Source organism: Capsicum annuum, chromosome 7 (assembly GCF_002878395.1).
Source record: "Capsicum annuum cultivar UCD-10X-F1 chromosome 7, UCD10Xv1.1, whole genome shotgun sequence".
Lineage (NCBI taxonomy): Eukaryota > Viridiplantae > Streptophyta > Magnoliopsida > Solanales > Solanaceae > Capsicum > Capsicum annuum.
Window position 1 is genome coordinate 97986501 of NC_061117.1, and position 23352 is coordinate 98009852.

The following is a 23352-nucleotide window of genomic DNA, read 5'->3' on the forward strand; positions in this document are numbered from 1 at the left end:
TGGATTATAAAAGGTGTCATTATGACCTGAGAAATTGAATCGTGACAAAGGAAAACGGACAAATAGAGATGAAGATGGCGAGAATGACGTGAAAAATGTACTGTTGAGTCGCTCTATTTGTTTTAATTCAAAAAAAAATAGTACATTTGGGTGAAAATCATTCAATGAGATGTACCAGAAGACATTTATTAATTGACATTTCTATGCGCAGATCACTTAACAGCCCAAAGCACCACATAAACTGTGCTTCTAACAGTATAAATTTTGCGAGTTAAATATATAATATATCAATCAATTTGTTTGGATTTAGACAAAGAAAAACGACTGTCAATATTTACAGTATTTGAGCTCAATATTAGAGATTAGGGACAAATGACAAGTGAAAGTAGAAAGATATAGAACAATGTAGTTGTGTTGGCATTTATACACCGTCTTAAGGATTTGCATGTGCATTATTATTGTTCTTCAAGAAGAAAAGCTATGATATTCGGATGATGGTATTCTCAAAACTGAGCCAACGTATCAATAAAAAAAATTGTTAAAGAAGTTCATCTACACAAACTGGAAACGAGGCAATAATCCTCGACTGACAATGTGAATTATCCCTTCCGGGAAGCAGAACATTTCAATGTGCAGCACACACCATAAAGGAACTCTAGATGATTTTAAGCAGTCTTCAAATCATTCTCTTTTTGAAACCAAAGGCTCACCAAAAAAGAGTCCAAGATGATCTGAAGCAAATGATACTTTTTCCTGTAAGCAAACTAGCTGCAAACTCAAAAAGTTTGAAGAAATCAAGAATAACCTGGTTCAAATGTGCTGCTATACATGGAAGAACCAGTAAACCAGATTCACCAAGAGCACCACCAAGCTGTTCCACTACTGCTACCATTACAGGCAGAGTTTTCTTGTAATAAAACAAAGGAAATTAGGGAACTTCAATTACGTCATGAAAAAGATAAAAAGAAAAATACGGAAATGTGGGTTTCTCTCATCTCTGCATCAAGCTTCCTAGACTGATGCACTCTGAATAGCAAATGATGAGCAGAATAGTAAGATGCAGCTTACCTGGCTTGCAACTAGTAAAAGAGCACTAATGTTTTGCTTCTTCGAAAAAGATGATTCACTACCCCCTAAAATAGTGGAGAGTAATGGTATTGCCAGAGCATTAAAAGCAAAGAGGATGAGATGTAGAAGCCTGCATGAAAAGCTTATAAGTCAGTGATTCTCCTAAGCTGAAGCAAGCTATCCCCACTCACTAAGCTGAAGCAAGCTATCCCCGCTCATTCGCTGGGTCAATCAGGGATAGACATGTTATTCCATCTATTTTGTTGACTAAGGTGATTAGGCAAAGTCAGCGTTCAAAAATGACACCTTGTGACAGTTGGAGGTGAAAGAATAAAAAGTGACAGGTTAGTTAAACTAGGGTAATATTTCAGCATCAACTAATTGCATTAGAACACATGCCAACAAAGATATAGAGAGATCAATACCAAAGACAAGAAACATTTCCTTGGTTCTTCAAAAGGTGTTACATGTATAAATGCAACAAAAGATACTTGAGCAAAGAAACAAATCCCACATATAAAAGTCATGTTAGTGCTAACTTAATATCCACAAAAAGTTAAACTAACATATGCCTATGTAAGCCAGAACTTTGCAATTGATTACATCATAGAAATGAATCAAATTAAACACCAAATGTTAACAAAGACAAAGAGAAAGGAGAGGTGGAAGCATACACTCCTAACACAACAGCAAGAAGAAAAACTGCTGGTTTAACCAATAAAAGCAGCGACCTAGATCTGCTCACTTGTATAAAAGGGGCCTGAATACGAAAAAGTAGACATTAGGTAGTGATTTTGTAAATTTTTAACAAAATAAAACAAAAACTGAAGCAAAAGTATGATGGTAATCAAAAGAAAATTCCATATAAACATTCTAGCAGGTCGTTTGATGAAAGACACTTCTTGGACTTCAGCAGCTAACATAAATTCCATGCATTTGGGGGTGGGGAGCAGCATAAACAACTCATACCATAAACTTAAATACAAACCTGCTTTCCTATTCCATAACCAAAAACAAACAAAGATATTAGAACCACCATGGTAATTTCAGAAAAAGTTTGAAGACTAAATTAAGCTGTCTTAATGACGAAGAATGGCAGAAGATCTCAAGTACATCTTGCAAGCATTTGATTGGGATCATGGTATAAAGTCCGCTCTCTCCTTCCTAATTTACTTAACTCGCTTACCTTTCAGACCACTTTAAGTGGGCAGTTTCCCGTAACTGGAAACTTCTCAGCTCCAACAATTAGATTATAAAAATATAACTCCTTCATATTACTGTTGCCTTGAACTGACTAGTTAAATAGAAAATATATTCAGCTTTTGGGTTGTGGGTAGCGAATTCGAGCTTCCTGAAGGAAGAACACCTTATTACCTTTAGTAGTTTGGTGGCTGAGACCCAAATAGATTTTTTGCTCCTTAGGAAGGGGGATAGAGCGCTATGTAAAGACGGTAAAGTTATACCTAGCGAGAATCTTTCGAACCAACATAAGTTGTAGGTGATGGACTTGGTAATCAAAAAGGACAGTAAGAGGAGGGGCGTGGAGGATCGGCCCAAGATTAAGTAGGGTAGATTGACTTTGGCCAATGCCGTGAAAATAAGGGAGAAGTTGTCGACTATGGGGGCTTCGGAAAGTAAAAGGGATGTGCATCAGGGAGACTGCTAGAGAGGTGATGGGTGTCTCGAGAGGCCGATCTGGCAAGCACCGGGGGAACTGGTGGTGGAACGAAGAAGTTAAAAGGAAGGTGGAGACTAAGAAGGTGGTCTATGATAAGTTGGTTGTAAGCAAGGATGACGAGGAGAGGCGGACGAATAAGGAGGAGTATAAGTTAGCTAGGAGAGAGGCTAAGTTAGCGGTAACGGCGGCTAAGACAGCGGCTTTCGAGAGCTTGTATATAGCTTTAGAGGACAAAGGCGGAGATAAGAGGTTTTATAGGCTTGTCAAGGCCAGGGAGCGGAGGGCGCGTGACATTAACCAAGTGAAGTGCATCAAGAGGGAGAATGACTAAGTGTTGGTTGAGGATGCCCTTATTAGGATGAGGTGGCAATCCTATTTTTAGACTTTTTGAATGTTGAGGGGAATAAAGATTTAGTAATGGGGGAGTTGGAGAACTCGGAGGTGTGTCGCGATTATGGTTATCGTAGGTGAATTAAGGTGGAGGAGGTTAAGGGGTCTATTCGTAGTATGCATAGGGGTAGGGAGACTGGGCCAAGACAAGATTTCGGTAGATTTTTAGAAGAGCACTGGCGAGGCAGGTTTGGAGTGGCTGACAGGATTGTTTAACATCATTTTTAGGGGTATCAAGCTATTGAGTCATACTATGAAGGTTTGGGAAAGGGTAGTAGAGTTGAGGCTAAGAAGGATCATGACTATTTTCGAGGATCGGTTTGGTATCATGTCAGGTCGCTCGACTACTGAGGCCTTTCACCTCGTGAGGAGATTAGTGGAGCAGTTTAGGGAGAGGAAGAAGGACTTGTACATGATGTTCATTGATCTTGAAAAGACGTATGACAAAGTCCCTAGGGAGATTCTGTGGAGGTGCTTGGAGGCTAGAGGCGTGCTCATGGAGTACACTAGGTTGATTCAAGACATGTACGACGGCGCGAAGACTCGAGTGAGGAGAGTGGGCGGAGATTCGAAGCACTTTCCTGTTTTGACAAGGTTGCACCGGGGGTCGACTCTGAGCCCATTTTTATTTGCCTTGGTGATGTATGTTTTGGTGCGGCGTATTCAAGAAGAGGCGTCTTGGTGTATGTTGTTTGTTGATGATGTTGTACTGATTGATGAGACGCGGGGAGGTGTTAATGATAAGTTACAAGTTTGGAGACAGACCCTTTAGTCCAAAGGATTTAGGTTGAGCAGGACCAAGATGGAGTACTTGGAATGTAAGTTTAGTGATTTGTCGCATGAGGCTGACGTGGTGGTGAAGCTAGATTCTCAGGCCATTCAGAAAAAGGAGAGTTTCAAGTATCTTGGGTTTATGATTCAGGGGAATGGCGAGATTGATGAGGATGTCACGCACCGTACTGATGCAGGGTGGTTGAAATGGAGGCTCGCTTAGGGGGCTCTTATGTGATAAGAAGGTGTCTCCTAAGCTTAAGGTAAGTTCTATAGAGTGGCAGTCTGACCGACTATGTTATATGGGGCGGAGTGTTGACTAGTTAAAAACTCTCACATCCAAAAATTGAAGGGCGGAGATGAGAATGTTGCGATGGATGTGTGGGCTTACCAGGAGTGACAGGGTTAGAAATGCAATTATTTGAGAGAAGGTGGGAGTGGCTTCGATAGAGGACAAGATGTGGGAAGTGAGGTTGCGATGGTTCGGGCAAATGATGAGGAGGGGCACGAATGCTCTCCAGTTCGGAGGTGTGAGAGGCTGACTATGGATGGCTTTAGGCGGGGCAGAGGTAGGTCGAAGAAATATTGGAGGGAGGTGATTAGACATGATATGGAGCAGTTACATCTTACGGAGGACATGACCCTTGATAGGAAGGTGTGGAGGACGCAGATTAGGGTAGAGAATTAGTGGGTAGGAGTTCGTCCGTATTAGTAGGCAAGAGTGCTTTTGCTTGTATCTACGCCTGTAGTTGCTTGTTCGTGATATTTCAGTGTCTTTGATTTCGAATAGAGAGTTTACAGTATTACCTTGTTGGTGCCTTGTTTTCATTATTATCTAGCGGTATATTATCCCATTTTTGTTGTGTGCTTTTATGTTTTCTATTTGTTTGTTAGTTATACTGTCATCTGTCCTGAGCCAGGGGGTCTATCAGAAACAGCATCTCTGCTTCATCTGAGATAGTGGTATGGACTACGTACACTTTACCCTTCCCAAACCCCATTTTGTGGGAATACACTAGGTATGTTGTTGTTGTTGTATATTCAGTTTAACACACCTCATATCTCTACTGTAATAAACCTTTAACTGTATTAACCTTATCTCCATGTTAATATAGCTAAAGTGATTGGGAGAGCGAAATTGTGAATTTATAGATGGGAGCTCTCTGATGCTCCTAAAATGAGATGGAATCAGTAATTAAGATTTAAACATCACGTCGGAAAAATTCCCAAACTTGGCAAAGGTCTGCAATAACAAACTTTGACTGGATTACTTAATTGTATTATAAGGTTCACTAACATGTTACTCAATAAAGAGTGATGCACAAACTTTCTGTTTATCTAGTCTAATGTAGAGACAACAATCTAAAAAGCATAGCAATGATAATATCAACTTTCAGATCTCCTTTTCTTGGTGCATTGTATGGTCCTTTTTGTGGTGGGAGAGGGATGGATTGGACAGTGAGACAGCTGTTGTTTCCACATTCAGGCTACAGCAACTACCGAGTGTAATCCCACTAGTGTGGTCTACAGAGGGAGGGTGGTGTGTATGCAGCCTTACCCCAAGCTTGTGAAGGTAGAGAGGTTAGTTCCGGTAGACCCTCAACTCAAGTAAAGCATGTCAAAACCAAGCATGTAAAGCAAATATGGTAGCGAAGAGACCATGCTGAAAACAATTAAGATGAGAACAAGTAGAAACAAATAAAACGAAAATCCATATTCAGACTACAATATAGTAAATTGGAATCTGCATCTTACTAAACTGAGGAGGAGAGAACTCATCATTGATAAAAGCTTACGATTTCGATCAGAAAACTCAGCCACGCCTGCAATAGAAATTATTAAAAAATTAGTAATATATTAGGCAGTTTGATGCAACAACCGCACCCCTTATATTGATTACTCTGCACTTTTATTCCATACTATGTTTTTAGCATGCATATAGGTTGTTATTGTTATTTATGACTTGTTTGGATGATTTAGAATAAGACTCCAGGGGTTCAGACAAGTTGAAAACATAAAACAGATGTAGAACTGTTTCTGATGTATCGGGTGCAATACTGAAATTGAGGAAGAGGGTCTGCAGTTGAGGAAGAAGGTTTACTGGCAGGCATGTTGACCTGGGGGTCACGAAGCAGCAAACCTGCCTTGGGCTAAATTTCATGATTGCAGTGGGAGTTCTGCAATCACTGAAATCCCTGGAAATATGAATGGCAGAGAACTTCAGAATCAGCTTTTGATACTTCTGAAAGGTCTATCTCAATGAGATTAAGGGGTTTTCGGCTAAGGGACTTTTGGTCTAAGTTAAAGATTCTAAACTAGTATTTGAGTTTTATTCATGATTATAAACTAGTTTGTTCATCCAAATATGAGATTAGACGTGGAAATTTATGGAATTGACCCCTAAGCCCCCAATTAGAAATATAGGAGAAAATATTATTAAATTGTTGCATCTATATTATTATGTTGAGACTCCATTTATAACACTACATTCCAATCCTTTTCCAAATAGGAAACTACGTTACAATCCTTTTCCAAGTAAGATTTTATACGTTATTCCTATTCCTACTCATTTTAACAAACCCCAGCTGGTGCATACAAGGCATATGTACCAAGCTTGTTATAGATGTAATTAATATGAGGATCATTAAAGGACTTGATGAAGATATTTGCAAGAAAACTGGTAAGCACTGCTCTTGACGTCTGGGAGACATAGTTGAAAAGGAACAAACTGAAAAAGTGGCCGGAAAAGTAGTACATGTCACCAGAAAATTAGGTTTGACCGCTAAAAAAGGGTCAAAATCTGAGAAAAAAATTATATGAGTAGGGTTGGAATGATGGCACACCCCTACTAAGAAAGAGAAATTATATGGGTAGGATCGGAATGATGGCATGGCCCAACTGGAAAATAGGAATTATACGGGCAGTGCCGGAATGACGGCACGACTATAGGTAGGATCAGAATGACGTGACACGGCCCTACTGAAAAATAGAAATTACATGGGTAGGGTCGGAATGGCGGCACGATTATGATTAGGATCGGAATGACGGCACGGCCCTATTGAAAAAGAAAATATATATGGGTTGGGTCGGAATGATGGCACAACCTTACACAAATCAAATCTGCGGAGTCATCGAAAGATGCATGGAACTACGCAAACCAGATCTGAGGAGTCACCAAAAAGACGCACAGATCTGAGAAGGTAGTTCGAAAAGATGTACGGTACTATGCAAATCAAATATGAGAAGTAGTACGGAGAGATGCACGGTGCTATGCAAATCAGATATGAGAAAGTCGCATGCTGACCCAACTTTTCTAGCATAATCATTGGCCAAACAAGAGGTTACATGCATTATAACCATTAGCTTTCTAATTCTCTACCAAGATCGTATAGGCTCTAATACCACGTGAGAAATATAGGAGAAAAATATTATTGAATTGTTGTATCTTATATTATTACATTGAGACCCTATTTATAACCACTACATTCCAATCCTTTTCCAAATAAGACACTACATTACAATTCTTTTTCAAGTAGGATTCTATATGTTATTCCTATTCCTACTCATTTTAACAACTAACATGCAGATTTAGTGACGAGCACTAGCGAACAACTGGCTATTTCTTCCAGTTAGATAACTACTTCCGTGGTGAGCAACCCACTCTAGTTCTTTTGTGGCAAGTAGACTTCATCTCCATAGCTTCTATCCTAGTTTTCAAGCTGCAATCCACCAAAACTATTAGATGCTCCTACGACTTTGTTGTTGGGGCTTAGACCTGTGTTACAGTTATCTATATTGGATACATATTTGGTTATGAAGTTTATGCTTTGTTGCGCAATTTGCTTATGTTAGCCTTAATGCTATTGAGGTTGAATGATTTAGATATAACAGATTTTGGTTCACACAAGGGGAAGTTGGGTGTCAGTCACCAATCCTATAGAATTTGGGTCGTTACACTTGACTACTTCATATCACATAGCCAATACATTATTCAATGATGTGGAATTTCGCAATAAGAAGTCTAGTTCTAGCAATGAGACACTTCATTGAAATACTTTTTCAAAGAAATCAAATTTTGCAATTTGAAGTCAATTAAGATGATGTATTTATTTAGTATAACTTCCTATCATCAGTGGTAAGGCAATACTACTTCAATCGAAGTGATTTTACAAATAAAGAAGCAAAGTAGAATGGTAACTGCTGTCTCTGGCCCTATAGACCGAGTTCGATCAACAACCAGAGAAAAAGAATGTTAAAAGCTATGTTGCTCCAACTCTTCAAAAATGTTGACGGGCACGTATCGGATCCTCCAAACGTAGTGTATTTTTGGAGGATTCGACACGGGTGCGGCAACATTTTGGAGAGAACGAGCAACATAGGTGAAAAGCCTTAAGCTGTGCATGTCAGATGGTTTGGACAGGGAAAGTAGGTCCTTCCCTCTCCTAATCCGCTTGACTCGAGTAATTACATTAATGATCTTTTCACATACCCTCCACGAGTCCTTGTAAGGAAAAGGAAAGTCAACTCCCATAGCATAAACAGCTAAACCATTATAACCAATAGTTGAGGGCACTTAGGATGATGGTCCAGAATGGGCATTAATGCATTCATGGGAAAAGGCAAGCTATAGCTACTCCAAGAGTTTGAAACTATTCAAGCTATGAGATAGTTTAGATAAGACATCTAACTTTTTCGATGAGTGCGCCAGATTACTTACCCTTGAAACATTCTCGTAAACCCTGTAAAGGGAGTAAAACAAGGGAGAAAGAAAAGGCATTAATCAGTGTTAGAAACTTCAAAGGTACAAGAAGAAAAAGAAACATCCTGATGCTATCTATTAAAAGAAGTCCATCCAAATGAAATGTTTTTGGTTAGATACTCCAGATATATCTCGGTGTAATGTAGTTCCATCATAATGTTTTCTTATCACAACCCACAGGGAAAAGCTTTCAATAAAACAATGAAATAGAACCTTTTCAATTATCTCTGCCCTTTTGTTCAGACTTGGGCCTTTTGAGTACTGAATTACACCAAATATGGAGGATGGCTTCATTTTCTATTTGTTAATTTTGACAAAGGTAAAGTTGTATTACTCAGCAATGAGGGTATGCTGGCAACCGTCAAAAAGATTTACATCAGTAACCAAGAGCAAAATCAAGCAGACTACTGCTAAACTACAAAGAAGATATAAAATTTACAACCTATCCAGCATCCACTTTACACCAAAAAAGGTGGGGTTCATACAGTACCATTTAATCTTTTGTACTGATTCTGCAGTATTCTCAAGACACCTCTTGTTTCTTTCTCTCCAAATAGTAAACCATATACAAAAGGGGATCAAGTTCCACCATTTCTTCTGACTCAATTCAAACAAGTAATATGTACTTTTCAAGACCAATTAATATTTTCAGTACCAGGAAAAGAAGCTTGAAGATAACAAGACGACTCTTAACAATCCGTATGAATCTTCTGCTTTAGAAAAAAAGATGTTCGTAAAATTTTCTTCCCTTTAGGCGAAGTGCGCTAACTGTGGATATGATGCTGAAAATAGACCGATTTTATATCACCCTTCAATTCGAATTAGTTATGAAGAAAATCAGATGTTTCAGTCATAAGAGGTAAGCATAAGCCTGTCCACTTGATCTCCCTTTTTACCAGCACAAAACACCAAACCAAGGAAAAAATTGTACACTATCTTTATTCCTCTAAGAGAAAACTATATTCTCTCCACAATAAGAAAGTGTGCAGCTAAAACTGCTAACAGGAAGTTGAAAGCAGATTGAAATTGATCCCTTTGTCACCTACAAAATTGGATTCCTGCAGCAGGTCTCCAATTCGTTACGAAGAAAATCAAATGTCTCAGTGATAAGAGGTAAGCATAAGCCGGTCCGCTTGATCTCCCTTTTTACCAGCACAAAACACCAAACCAAGGAAAAGATTGTACACTATCTTTATTCCTCGAAGAGAAAACTATTTTCTCTCCACAATAAGAAAGTGTGCGGCTAAAACTGCTAACAGGAAGTTGAAAGCAGATTGAAATTGATCCCTTTGTCACCTACAAATCGGATTCCTGCGGCAGGTCTCCAGTATTTGGAGATAAAATGCATAAATATTTTGAGAAATGTTAAGTAATCTTGGAAATATTTCTCATCTTTCTAAAGCTTAATTAGTTATAGTCTCTCCCTAGCTTTCCCGAACAAAGCAACTTGATTAACCAAACTTCCGTTATCTCATCATATTGGATTGTCCATAGTATATGTAGAAGTGAAGACATCATTGAAACAATGTTTATCAGAAGAAAAGATTATAAAGTAGCCGAATGCGAAAAAACAAAAAAGGGAAACCCAGGAGAGATCGGGACAACTCAAAAGGTAAGCCATGGTCTAGAACCTATCCAACAAAACACAAGCTAAATTAGAAATAAACTACGATATGGACAACCCCCTCCCCTAACCATCACCCATAAAAAAAAAAAACATACATGCTCAGAGCATGATGACTATTGAGTATGGTTCGTGACAGCTGAACATAAATTACATAGATATTCCTAGGCAATAAAACCATTGGACACTGACGAGAATAAAGAAAATACAACATCATAGCAGCTATAATAGACTACTTGTTGCTTAACATTTAAAGATGACGGTTGCAATGTCTATCAAGAACTTGTGGAGTCATAAAAGAACTTTTAATTTTTCAACAGGGTATAAATGGATTGATTTCAGGTAAATACCTTCCCTATGATAAGAGGAACTAGAAGTGTGAGAACAAGGCTTCTGAACAACTGCCCAGCTGGAACACACACACCAACCCCAGCAGCTATGAGCTTGGAGATCGAAAAAGGTACCTAGAACAACATTAGGGATTAAACGAATAGTTAAAAAGTACATAGGGTAGTGAGGCAAAAATCGTCCAAGCACAAACATGGAATAAAGTAGGATTTATTTTATGCCTATCAAATGGAGCAGATGAGCATATCAATCCTTGTGTTTCAACAGTCACCATCAATTGCTCTACTGAAACTAAAAATAAATAAACAAATAAACAAATCTTGATTGCATGTTGGTTTCAAATCAGCTGCTTCATTTCAAAAGGTAAAGGATGCTTCAATATGGTATTAACACAACAAATTATTTGCCTTGCACAAGAAGGTCTCATTGACTACTTTCAAGAAACAGATACATATAACAAGAGAGATTTATGAAATGGGAAAAAAACCTAATACCAGCTGACATCTGAACGTTCCTGGCTATACTTATTCCAATTTTATCTTTTTAGGGAAAAAGTTCAACAAGTGGTAAGAAACAAGAAGATAACTGGCTCAACAATTAGAATGCACCCAAATAATAAAGATTTCCTTACGAAAGAATTCTAATTATAAAATGCAAAAGGAAGACATGAACTAACAAGGAACTTGGACTAATTTAAGCAACTTCAATTACAGAAGTTTTAACAAAGAATCATCTTCTTTCACATACATTCAAGTATTTCATGAAACAATAGTCCAAAATAGCCATCAAAGTTGCATGAATAAGGATTGGACAGAAAAAACCATACTATAAAATAAGACAATCAACTCTGCTAGCACTATGTACAGATAAAGTGAAGGAGATAATGATAATTGATATGGAACTTATAGCATGAAAGGGATTTGCAGCATTCAGATACATAGCTCAGAAAACTTACAATCAGAATTCCTAGAAGGTTTGACATTAAAGTCATTGCAAGCGCAAGAGCAGAGTTTCCTCCTGCTAACTGTGTTTAAGTGAAACCTGCAGTCAAACTCAACAACCAACTATTTCCCATGTTTGGTTCTGGATAGAAAGTACCATGCATAAAATAGGACATTCAACTTACCCGAGTTAGTGCTACTCCACTAGATAGTGTTGTGGGCATGCAGCTAAATATGGCCAACCCTAAGGAACCAAAAAATATAATCGTAATCAACAGATTCCTAGTGAAACTAGGAAAACATAAATGCACTACAATTTATGCTAAACACATTTTCTTCATGACCAGATAGCCTGGTTATTTATAAGAGCTGTAAATTAGAAGTCATGCATTTACAATTAGAATAAAATAAAGAACAATGCAGCTCATTCTAAGTTCGCAATATGTGGAAATTAAAGCTTAGAGATAAAAAGGGATATTTTAAAAGCCTTAACACGGTTAGACCAAAGGCCTTCGAGAATATCATCTCCATCCTTCAACCATGCTGATAAACATTAGCCCCTATCTCTCCTTCCCTCTCCCCTGTCTACATGTGCGTGCAATGACTTGGAATACAACTCTTATTCCATGAGAGACGCGAGTATGCCTATATCCACAGACACTTTAAAGTGAACAATCAAGTCTCTACACCAACAAAATCTTGTTGATCAACTTGGTTTTTATTCTGAAGGAGCATCAAACAATAATAATCACTTATCATAATCGTCTTCCTCATTTCATCCCACCTTCCGCGTGTTTGGAAAGTTATTGCATGCCTACAACATGGAGAGGTTGGGTATTTTTAGCTGTCTAACCTGTGACAAATTCTTGAGGTTGAAGCTTTAGCAGCAAAATAATCTTGGAAAAAAAAGGAGTGAAGAACAAAATGGAAACCTGCATCAATAAGAATATGCTAGAAATAGTTAAGAATAAAAATGCCAACATAAAATGATCAAGAAACAAAATTAAGATATTGCATCCAATACCAAAAGAGACAAAGAAAATTGGTACAGGTCCATCCAGATGATAGTCATTCACTGAAAATGTAAAGCCCCATAAATTTATAATACTAATTTGGATTAATTAACTGCCCAATGACGTGATTAAAGTGTCCACAAAATGTGTATGGACACGCATGAGGGTAGTGAAGGAATTGGGTTATGATAACATGAATATGGTATGAATTGAAAGTGGTTAGAAATTGCAAGGTAACCAAAAGAAGCAGAGACAGACGTCGGAAACCAAGGTCAGCTCCCCGTCCTCTCTCACGGTGACCTCGTGTTACGGAACCTAATCTAGAAACTCCTCGACTGCGACAGCAATTACCTAGTGACCAAAGATTCTTTGAACTTCATAATTCTTCAAAATAAGCAACACTGCCACTAACTCTAAATAGTAATGAGTCAAACACCAACCTGCCACCAATATGCTCCTAGATTAAAACTGAACTATGGCCTCCTATTTAACGACAATAGATGTAGCTCTCCATAATCACCTCACCTCAAACCCAATAGGAACGTTTCAACTTCAAAATTCTGAAAGTATTCACTAGCTCTTACTTTTTATTCATTCTAAACTTTATTATGGCAAAACATAGTTTTCGACACGCTTGCATGCATGTTCATAGATACATACAAATACTTCTATTGTTCTCACAATATAAGGGACTCGGATCTTCCTAGTCTTTTAGAGACCCCATTAGAATAAATCTAATATAGAAATTATCATGTTGCAATTTATTCTTGATCGATTCACGAACGGTTTACTAAAGACAAGTCGTGAGATCAAACTATAGTAATGCCAAGTCACGACGAGTTGAAAGATCCATTACTGATTTTTCATTTTTCCATAACTAGCACGATTTATTAAAGTGTTCATTTTTAAGTCAGAGGATGTATAGGTAGTTGTTTTCTAATATGGAGTATATGTATGGCAACCTTGCATATATGGGGATAGTTACATGCTTCTGTCAAAGTGTTTTCAGCTTTATAGGTTGTTTGGAGTTACTACTAGAAAGTTGTTTATTTGAGAAACACTTTTATAAAATGGCTTTTCAGAAAAATATTTTCAAAAAATGCAATTTGTGTTTGGCTAATGCATTTAAAAAGTGCTTCTGATAACCAGATTTTGTTTGGCTAATCTTTTCTAAAAAGTGTTTTTGAGAAACAAATTACGGAAAAGAACATGTATCAATGGTCTTGCAACGTGATTCGTATGTCATTTATTGTCACTAATAATTAAAAATAAAGAATTATATGTTCATATATCATCATCATCAATTATGTTTTCGATTTTGTTTAAAGAAAAGGAGTGAGGAATAAAATAACAGTATAGGGAAAGGAAGAAGGACCTGCACATGGTGTTTATCGACCTGGAGAAGGCTTACGACAAAGTCCCCAGGGAGGTGCTTTGGAGATGCTTGGAGGTGAGTGGAGTACCGCTGGCATATATCAGAGCAATTAAGGATATGTATGATGGAGCGAAAACTCAGGTGAGGACGCCGGGAGGAGACTCAGAGCATTTCACTGTCTTGACAGGATTGCATCAGGGATCTACTCTTAGTCCCTTTTTGTTTGCGTTGGTGATGGATGTGTTGACGCGGCGTATTCAAGGGGAGGTGCCTTGGTGTATGCTTTTTGCAGACGATGTAGTTCTGATAGATGAGACTCGAGGGGGTGTGAATGATAAATTAGAGGTGTGGAGGCAAACTTTTGAGTCTAAAGGGTTCAGGGTGAGCAGAAGCAAGACAGAGTATGTGGAATGCAAGTTTAATGACGTGAGGCGGGAGAATGAGGTAGTAGTGAAGCTGGAATCACAGGAGGTATGTAAGAGGGATAGTTTCAAGTATCTCGGGTCCGTGATCCAGAGTAACGGTGAGATTGACGAGGATGTCTCGCACCGTATTGGGGCGGGATGGATGAAGTGGAAGCTCGCGTCGGGGGTGTTGTGTGATAAGAAGGTGCCGCCCAAGCTGAAAGGCAAATTCTACAGGGTGGTAGTCCGTCCGGCCATGTTGTATGGAGCGGAGTGTTGGCCAGTTAAGAACTCCCACATCCAAAAAATGAAGGTGGCAGAAATGCGGATGTTGCGCTGGATGTGTGGGCTGACTAGAGGGGATAGAGTTCGGAATGAGGCTATCCGGGAGAAGGTTGGTGTGACTCCAGTGGAGTGCAAGATGCGGGAAACCCGATTGAGATGGTTCGGACACGTGAAGAGAAGGGGCATGGATGCCCCGGTTCGTAGGTGTGAGAGGCTAGCGTTGGATGGTTTTAGGCGGGGTAGGGGTAGGCCGAAGAAGTACTGGGGTGAGGTGATTAGGCGGGACATGGAGCAGTTACAGCTCACCAAGGACATGACCCTAGATAGGAAGGTCTGGAGGACGCGAATTAGGGCAGAAGACTAGGGCCGGTTTAGGTCGCTAGTGTAGGGAATTACTTGGTGGGGGTTTTATTCTTGTTATGATTCCGTGTTCCATGTTTTATTACGAATCTGTGTGCTTTTCTCTGTTTTCTAATACTTATGGGTGCCGTATTTATGTTATGTAATCTAGTTCTGTGCTTTACTATGAGTTTGTGTGGTATCTCGTGACTTGAGCCGGGGGTCTATCGGAAACAGCCTTTCTACTTCTTTAGAGGTAGAGGTATGAACTGCGTACATCTTACCCCGCCCAGACCCCACTAGGTGGGAATACACTGGGTTAAATGAAGAATAAAATTATAAAAATAAAACTTTAATCAAACTTATGATATATGCTAATTAATTGATAAGGGATATATTGGTACATAGGTATAAGTGATAGGTTATTTTTGTAATAATTTTCTACTTCTGCTTTTTTAAGAACAGGAACTTTCTGCTTCTTCCCAACATCAGAAACTGCTTCTACTTCTATTTAAAAGCAGTTATGTAAGTTTACCAAACACCCTACCTTATCAAAAGAAGTGCTTTGTACTCAAGAAAAAAAAAAAGCACTTTTGGCTTCCCAACAACAATCTCAAACAGACTCTTAGTTAAGAAATAATAAGTGATTAGTTTGATTATATAATTATGATTTTCCATATAATGTGCTTTCTTATGATTACTTCTTAAAGTATGTTTTGGATTTTTTGAAAAAATACTTTAGACCCATGCATGTTGTTTAGCTAATTATTGTTTAAATGTTCTAAGCAACACCATACAATACATATGTTTTGGATGAAAATGACATTTTGGGAGAAAGCTCGAAAGGTCTCAGTTGATGTTCTCTTTCCCCCATGAAGCGCCATCATGTTGCGTTGCACAAAGGTATGACGATATCAACTTATGCTACTCATGATAGTAATCAGATTCAGATTATGCTAGCAATCTTAGCCGAGTGGGGGTGGTGTTAACCCTCATGATGTACAGTCACGAGGCATATGGTTACCTAGCCGAGCAGTTTGGGGTCGGACCACCGGGATAGAATTCCTAGTGCATGTGGTTTCAGATATTTGAATTGTATCTCAGATACAGAGATAAAATAGTAAAGTAAAACAGATTTACTTTCGGCAAATACTTATTGTTACTCTTTTTCAGATTCAGTATTCAGTATATGTTATTTCTAACTTTGGTACCGACACTTGTGGATGGTTATCTCACTGGGTCAGTAGACTCAGCCACCCCTCTTATGTTTTCTTTTCTTTTTTTTTTTTGCAAATTCGAAGTTAGTTCTTCAAGATAGTTAGTAGCTGGCCGTGTTTCCAGAGTTTAGTGAGCTCCCCTTCTCCTCTAGGATACTAGAGTCAACTATTTTTCTCTATCCAGACTTTTTCATAGTTATCAGTTATTAAAGATCTAGAATCATGATCCATAAACTCGGTTGTGGGTGCATTTTAAATTTAAATAGATTGAGTTGTACATTTTAATCTTATGATAAACCTTTCAGTCACTTACTAGTACTTATTATATTCAAGAATCAAGGTCATGGTGGTCGTTGTTTCAATAGCATAAGATATATAGAGTTTTCCTAGTGGAATAACCTTAGGTGTCCATGCGAACCCCTCGAATTTGGGTCGTGGCAGTTTCAATTTGGTGATTCTTACATCATACATAGTGAAGAATTTTGACGTACAAATCAACATCCAAAATAGTTGTGAAAGCAGCTCAAGTTCCATTATCATGGTTCGGCCATAAGAAGACACAGAGATGAAGAGGAGAACCCACAAAAATTACAATGCCACAAAGAAGAGTTTGAATTCATACAAGACCAAAAAGCCCAACAGGCCAAGCTTCAGCGGCAGCACCTACTTCATCACTACGCAATGTGAGCCCTGTATCATAAGAAGGTAAATAATCACTGGGGACCGAAATTGACAAAGAGAAAAGACAGAATTCTACCTGAGATTATAAATATGCCAAAGGTGCTAACTTTGGATAGATAATATCTATCAGCCAGGCAACCAAGTGTAGGATTAGCAAGCCCTAATGCTACTCCACCAATTAAAGCTGCAAAAATTATTGAGAAGTGAGAACGCATGAGTTTGGCACTACAAATCCTTCTTATCAATACACATAAAATAATTCAAAACTTTAGAGGATATTATGTAAATAACATCCACATCAGAAATATCATTACATAACATTTCGAGACGACCTTCATGATAGCAACACACTTTAGTGCAATCAGGTAAAGCTCATGGTAATCAACAATCCCAGTGCCCATATACTCTACAGTTATCCACGCTTAAGGATTCATGGTCGTTTTGGCTGGCATAATTGATGCAGCCATTTCGATTTCATTCTTTTTCAAAATGAAAAAAACATTCCAGAGCTATGTGCACATTGTCACCAAAATGACAACGCAATTGATACAGTTAAGAACTACAAGAACATTAAACCTCTATTGTGCAGAATAATGTTCCAATGTCACATAAAGGCCAACCAACTCTGTACATGAATACTTTCTGCATCACCTCATTGGGCATAATGCCTTCAATACAGACAAATTAGTTATGCTCAATCTCTCCTAAAAGATGATGAGCCAAATAGAGATGGACAAAGCAACAAAACATACACATATAAATTCTATCACAATCAGAAAGTCTTCTGCTGTTGATCTGGACATCCTGTTTGTGGATGCAGGGAATTCTGCTTCATCTTGATACCCCAAAGGGAAATGTTAACCTTGTGAACACTTACCAAATTACAGTACATGTGGCATCAGCTGTATACGGATTAGAAGCATCTTTTATTTGCATTTGCTATATTATAGTTTATTAGCTACAGAGCAAACTTTCATCTAATGAGAATTTGAGTTAAATTTAACTTTGGTAGAAATATCACCTACTTCATTCTTATAGAAACAAAATTTAAGGGGAACAAAAAAGAGCAAAGAAAGAAGAAAACCATATTCTTCTTCTATTCCAACTACCCAATACCCATTCAGTTACTAGGATATCATCAGGTCATTCTCATCTTATGCTTCTCTGTGGGGATTGAGAGAAAACTTCGTCCTACTTCAAATTTGAAAATTGGTGGGTAGAAGTGGATGGATTCCTGAACCTTGTGAAGGACTGGTGGACATCTTTCTCTATTGAGGGCAGACCAGATTTCATTATTGCCAAGAAACTGAGATTATTACAAGTGAAGCTTAAGGAGTGGAATCCTGATAACTTACGGAACCTTGATAAGAAGAAACCAGATATTAAGTCAATTGTTACAGTTGAATTTTGAACAAGAAAGCAGGGTTTTGCAGGAAGATGATTTATTAAGGAGGGCCACACTACAAATGAATTTGGAGGATATTATCAAGTATGAGTAGTACATTGGAGACAAAAATACAGGACTGGGTGAAACAGGGTAACAGGAGCACAAAATTAAAAAAAGGGCAAATGCACGCAGAAGGTACAACCATATCGGCAAGTTGATAGTAGGGGATGAGGTGATAGAAGATTATAGAAGGGGAAATTCTCAGCTTCTACCAGAACAGTAGAACCATTATTCAATTGATTGGAGACCTGGCTACTGTTTAAGAGATCAACCTAAAATAGAGGAGGAAAGAAGTTGGTAGAGAGAGACTGTTTGAAGAACAAGAGGTCTTTAATATCATTATGAGTTGAGCAAAGAATAAAGCTCCAGGTCCGTTCATGGACCTGGAATAGATTCATAAACTTCTAACTCCTTAAAGTACATTAACGAATTTTACGTTCATTATTTGCATGTCAACAATCGTTACTAATGAGAACAATATCATTTGAATATGAGAATATAGTTGTAATGTGGTTTGGAGAGTTATAAGGATGTTTAGGTGTCAGCAGAAATAACTTGGAATTGGTTTGGAAAGAATTAGGGGGAAAGAAATGTTCAAATAATGTATGACCTGACTTCACAAGAACATATCCCCAATATAAAACGAATTTGGAGATGATTTATAAACAAAAACTGTAGCCCTTTGAGTAGCTTCCAACGCTTCAAACCGTTTGTCATTTGGACATTTGTACAAGGTGTTGTGACCATTTAACTAAAGGCAGGCAGTGCAGTCACTGGTACGCGATTTAGGACGTGGGTGCTGGTTTAGCTGTGATCTTCTATAAATAGCCCCATTTGCGGATTTGGTTCAATCTTAACCATTTTTAGAGCTTGGAAGCTCGGATTTGAGGGGTTTCGAGCTTGATCTTCACCTACAAATGTTGGGTAAGTGTTCTAAACAACTAGTGTAATCAATATCATTAATACCTATGGATTTTTACGCCACATGGATTTAAGAAATGAAAATTTGGGGATTTTAGACCGAGATTTAGAACAAGTATTTTGGGGATTTGAACATCGAGAAAGACTCAGATTGGAAATCTAATTGTAGATTTGACTTGTGTGCTTATATGTAACGCGTTAATGTAATCAATTTCTAATTTTGAACCCTTGACCCAAGGGGCGGGTTTGAGTTGACCAAGGATTGACTTTGACCCCGAGGTGTCCTAAAATTGTGCGATTAGTTTTTATAGACTAATTTGGACCCGTTATTCATGATTTTGAATAGATTAAGGCCATTGGAGACCATTTGCGCAAAGTTCATGTTTCAAGAAAGTTGTCTACCCACAGTAACTAGTTCAGTACAGTTTTTGAATTTCAATAGCACTTTAGTTCTTGATTGAGACATTGTATTTGGGGCAAACAATGTTCTCTTACACTTCTGTTCTTCTGTAATTAGGCTCCTGTTAACCTTGCATCTCCTTGATGCCTTTCTATAAAACACATTACTTCATAAAATAAAATTTAAAAAACCAACCCATGGATCATTATGACAAAAGGTAAAAGAATTACAAACTATGATTCACTAACTGGACAATACACACACAATATTTCAAGTTCATAAACCCATGTTAAGAAATTGCCAGAAACTATTCTAAAGAAGTACATAATGTTCCAAAACATGTCCTTCTAAGCTCATGTAAGAAACTGGAAGAAAAAAACAAAGAGCAAAATTGGTGCACTTAAGGCAACCATCACGATATGTTCTTTAAATTGACAGGTCAAAAGTTACGAAATCCACAGCCAAAACTAAGCAATTAAGGTAGATAATGTTCCAAAAGTTAGCCAGACATAATCTTCTAGCTTGAAAAACAATATATCAATCTGCAATCCAGTCCACAATATCCAAATTCACTCAAGGAGGATTGGATAAGCTCACCTAAAGGCAAAAAATTGTTAGATACAAAACCCGAAAGTGGTTTTACCCAATCAAAGTCTTTTGCAGTAGCCTGTGGAAGATGGTCTCCACGACCATTTCCCTGAAAAATAACATAAATCTGATCAGCAAACAACAAAGAAAACGTAAAATACTCCCTTCTTTCAAATTAACTATCTAAAGCTGACTTCTGTAGTTTTGAACACCAAACTAATTTTAAACGCACAACTCTTTATCATCTAGAATATGCTCAGTTCAAAATAAGTTGGGGGTCAGCTATATGAATGACCGACCATGTTACTACATTTAAACTCATCTCTGTCAATGTTACTGAAATACAAATAAAAAATGATAAAAGTTCTCTATATTTTCTAAACCTATAAATCTCTAAAACACTCCTAAAGAGCATAGGACTTGCAACAGAATAGTAGCTAACATGCCTAAAATGTATTCTCAACTAATAGTTATCGGCTGTATAAATCTTTTTCTTCCTTTATGTCTTATCTCTCACTAGTATATTAGCATAATTAGGTTAATTGGTGCCATTATCATTTTCTCAAGTTTGAGAATATGGGTCAAATATTACTTGTAAAATTGGCAACACAAAGGATTAAAAGTTGACAAATAAATCAAGGAGGAGCACATTTGATAATTAAGTAAAGAAAATTGACCTTATTTGAATGTTGTAACGAGGCCCTAACGGATGAACTGAGTTTCGAAACAAGATGCGACCTGATGCCAGAAAATGGGAAGTGGGTCGTCGGACGCCGGCAGCGAGAAAGTGAATATCCGATGGCCGGAGGATTGAGGAATAGAATTTGGAGTGTCCCCGCCATTGTTACTGAACACAAAAACAATGGTACACAGTACGCTCAATAGGTGATTGGGAGTACGGGTGTACAAGCCAAACCCAATGGAAGAATCAACTTAAAACAGGAGGAAAAACAATCTACATTTGATTTGATAGAGTATTTGTTATAGTACTATATATTAAATACCAGAGTACTAGTTATTTGTAGCCGTGCTAACTCTAAGGCATCGTTTGGTTGGGAATTTGTTATCTTGGAATAACTAATATTGGGATTAGATATTTTAAAATTATTCGAGATAATTTATCCCATCATGTATATAGGATAAGTTATTCTATCACTAAGGAAAAAATAATGGAATAAATTATCCCGGGTTGGATTAATCCCTCCAACCAAATAAGGAATTAAGTGATCTTCGATTTTCTCTCGAGATAACTTATTCCTTCAATTTTTTATACCTCAAACCAAACGACCCCTAAGTATAAAAATAATAATACTTTAATTAAAAAAATTAATTTATATTATATTCTTTTACTGCATAATTAATAAAATTTATATCTATAATGTATAATCTATATCTATAATATATTAAAAATATGAAGTTTTTTCTCTTCATTAAAATAATTTTCAGTAGATAAAGTGGTTTTTTTTACTATTTTCTTAAATTATAGTTATAAATAAATACTAATAATATATATTTTTAAAAACTTAAAAAAAAAAATGAAAGGAGAATTAAAAGGAAGAGTCCTACAAATAAATGGAATGAAAAGTTCTAGAAATTTTTAGGTAAAAAAAGTCACGAAAGATTTAGATTCCTTAATTATAGGAAAATAATCAAAAAAGATTCCTAATTATTATGAGATACAATAAACTTATTATTTAAATAGCAATTGCAATAATTTCAATAAAAACTCAAACTGCCCTATTTTTGGAAAATAAAAAATTGCCATTTTTTTAGGTAAATTAAATATATGGTAGTAGTAGTAGCCTAGGATTTGTAAGATTTATTAAGAACACAAAGTATTTTTGACAAAACAAAAAATTAACGTGCAAATTTAGGATTTGTATTTGTTTGTAACTAGAATTTCAACATATATACGGCATGTTCTACTTTTACTAAAAAAAAATTTTCAATTTTGATTTGAGTAGTCTTCTTGCATTAATCACCATCGTTCTTTCTACCTTTTCTTTGTTTCTTATAGCTAATAGCTTGTATAATTATATATGAATTGTACATAATTAACAATTGATAATGAATTCACCTTTTTGATAATTTTTCATATTTTTTTCAGGTAAAATTTTGATAATAAACCCCATCGAATAGTTTCTCATGAATCTCTTTCAATTAATTTTTTTTTTCGATAATTAAATAAAACAAGGATGATGTTGATGAACGATTTTACAGGGAAAAATTGTGTGCACCATGACAAGCCTTGCCCACTCAAGTAAGTATTCAAGATCACCTCCACTTAAGATACCCCGTATTTTAATTCTAAAGGAATTGACTTTCAAACCGCAATATAAAATTTGGTAGTTCCCCTTCTAATTATTAATTTCATTTATGTCAATGACTCAATTGTTCTGAATTTTTTTAATGTATTTTCACCCAAGTTTTTTTTTAAAAATTTGAGTTTTTGCCAAGAAAGTTTGAGTTTATCTGATGTGAGATTTTCCAGGAAAGTCTAATAAGATTGTTAATTTATTTGCAATAGTACTATTCGTGTTGTTTCATTGTTTTAGTATGGATGATTTTTTTCTGTAATGATATGATCTATTGTTTAGGAAAATCGTTATTGATTTGTATGTTCTGTTATGTAGTAGTGCATTTTTCATGAAATTTAATGTTATTTTTTATTATTAATTAACGTTATACACACGTGCAAAGCACGTACACATGACGAATCTATATAATATTGTGGACAAAAATTTATGCTAATTAAATGTTGTAATTTAAACTTAGTGTTAAAAAAATTAAGAAAAAATAATAACTAAACTCATTAAATAAATCTAAAGAATTAATTTAGTTTGTGTATATATAGGTTATGCCTAAATAAATTAAATTCTTAAAAAAAAATATTAAGTTGATCAAATTAATTTAGCTTAAGAAATTAATTAAAATGACTTTCAGAAAATGAAAAGTATCAAATAAATTAAAATAAAAGAGAGTAATTAGTAAGATATAGCAAATGTTTCACCATTAAAATGAAATGTGGTTCCAAAGTTACCTAACTTTATCAAAAGATGTATAATTACAAATAATTCAAACGGTAATATATTCTCCTTCTAGT

General features: G+C 36.7%; 1 protein-coding gene across 3 annotated transcripts; it reads right to left on the bottom strand.

The window, feature by feature from the left end:
• Positions 1-355: 355 nt before the first annotated feature.
• LOC107877995 (probable sodium/metabolite cotransporter BASS4, chloroplastic) lies at positions 356-21888 on the bottom strand. Of its 3 annotated transcripts, XM_047393631.1 has the most exons (14): positions 20927-21248; positions 20259-20358; positions 16970-17077; positions 16835-16902; positions 12433-12511; positions 11765-11823; positions 11594-11662; positions 10641-10754; positions 8625-8646; positions 5663-5730; positions 1743-1828; positions 1069-1198; positions 806-907; positions 356-731 (listed from the first exon to the last, which is right to left on the bottom strand). In XM_047393631.1, exons 1-14 carry the CDS (start codon positions 21089-21091, stop codon positions 666-668), a joined length of 1236 nt encoding a protein of 411 aa, XP_047249587.1. In that variant the 5' UTR covers positions 21092-21248; the 3' UTR covers positions 356-665. The 3 variants fall into 3 exon arrangements, with proteins under 3 accessions (XP_047249587.1, XP_047249586.1, XP_047249588.1); XM_047393630.1 differs by lacking the exon at positions 8625-8646 and having other exon boundaries at positions 11594-11690; positions 20927-21888; XM_047393632.1 differs by lacking the exon at positions 8625-8646 and having other exon boundaries at positions 5704-5730; positions 20927-21249.
• Positions 21889-23352: the final 1464 nt, after the last annotated feature.

Bases quoted from the DNA above. Each gene is read 5' to 3' on its own strand.
- LOC107877995 (XM_047393630.1), bottom strand. From the start codon at position 21,091: ATGGCGGGGACACTCCAAATTCTATTCCTCAATCCTCCGGCCATCGGA. The intron at 11,691-11,764 runs GTAAGTTGAATG...TTGGTTGTTGAG, and splicing joins GTGGAGTAGCACTAACTCGG to TTTGACTGCAGGTTTCACTT. The intron at 908-1,068 runs GTAAGCTGCATC...TTTTATTACAAG, and splicing joins TTTTACTAGTTGCAAGCCAG to AAAACTCTGCCTGTAATGGT.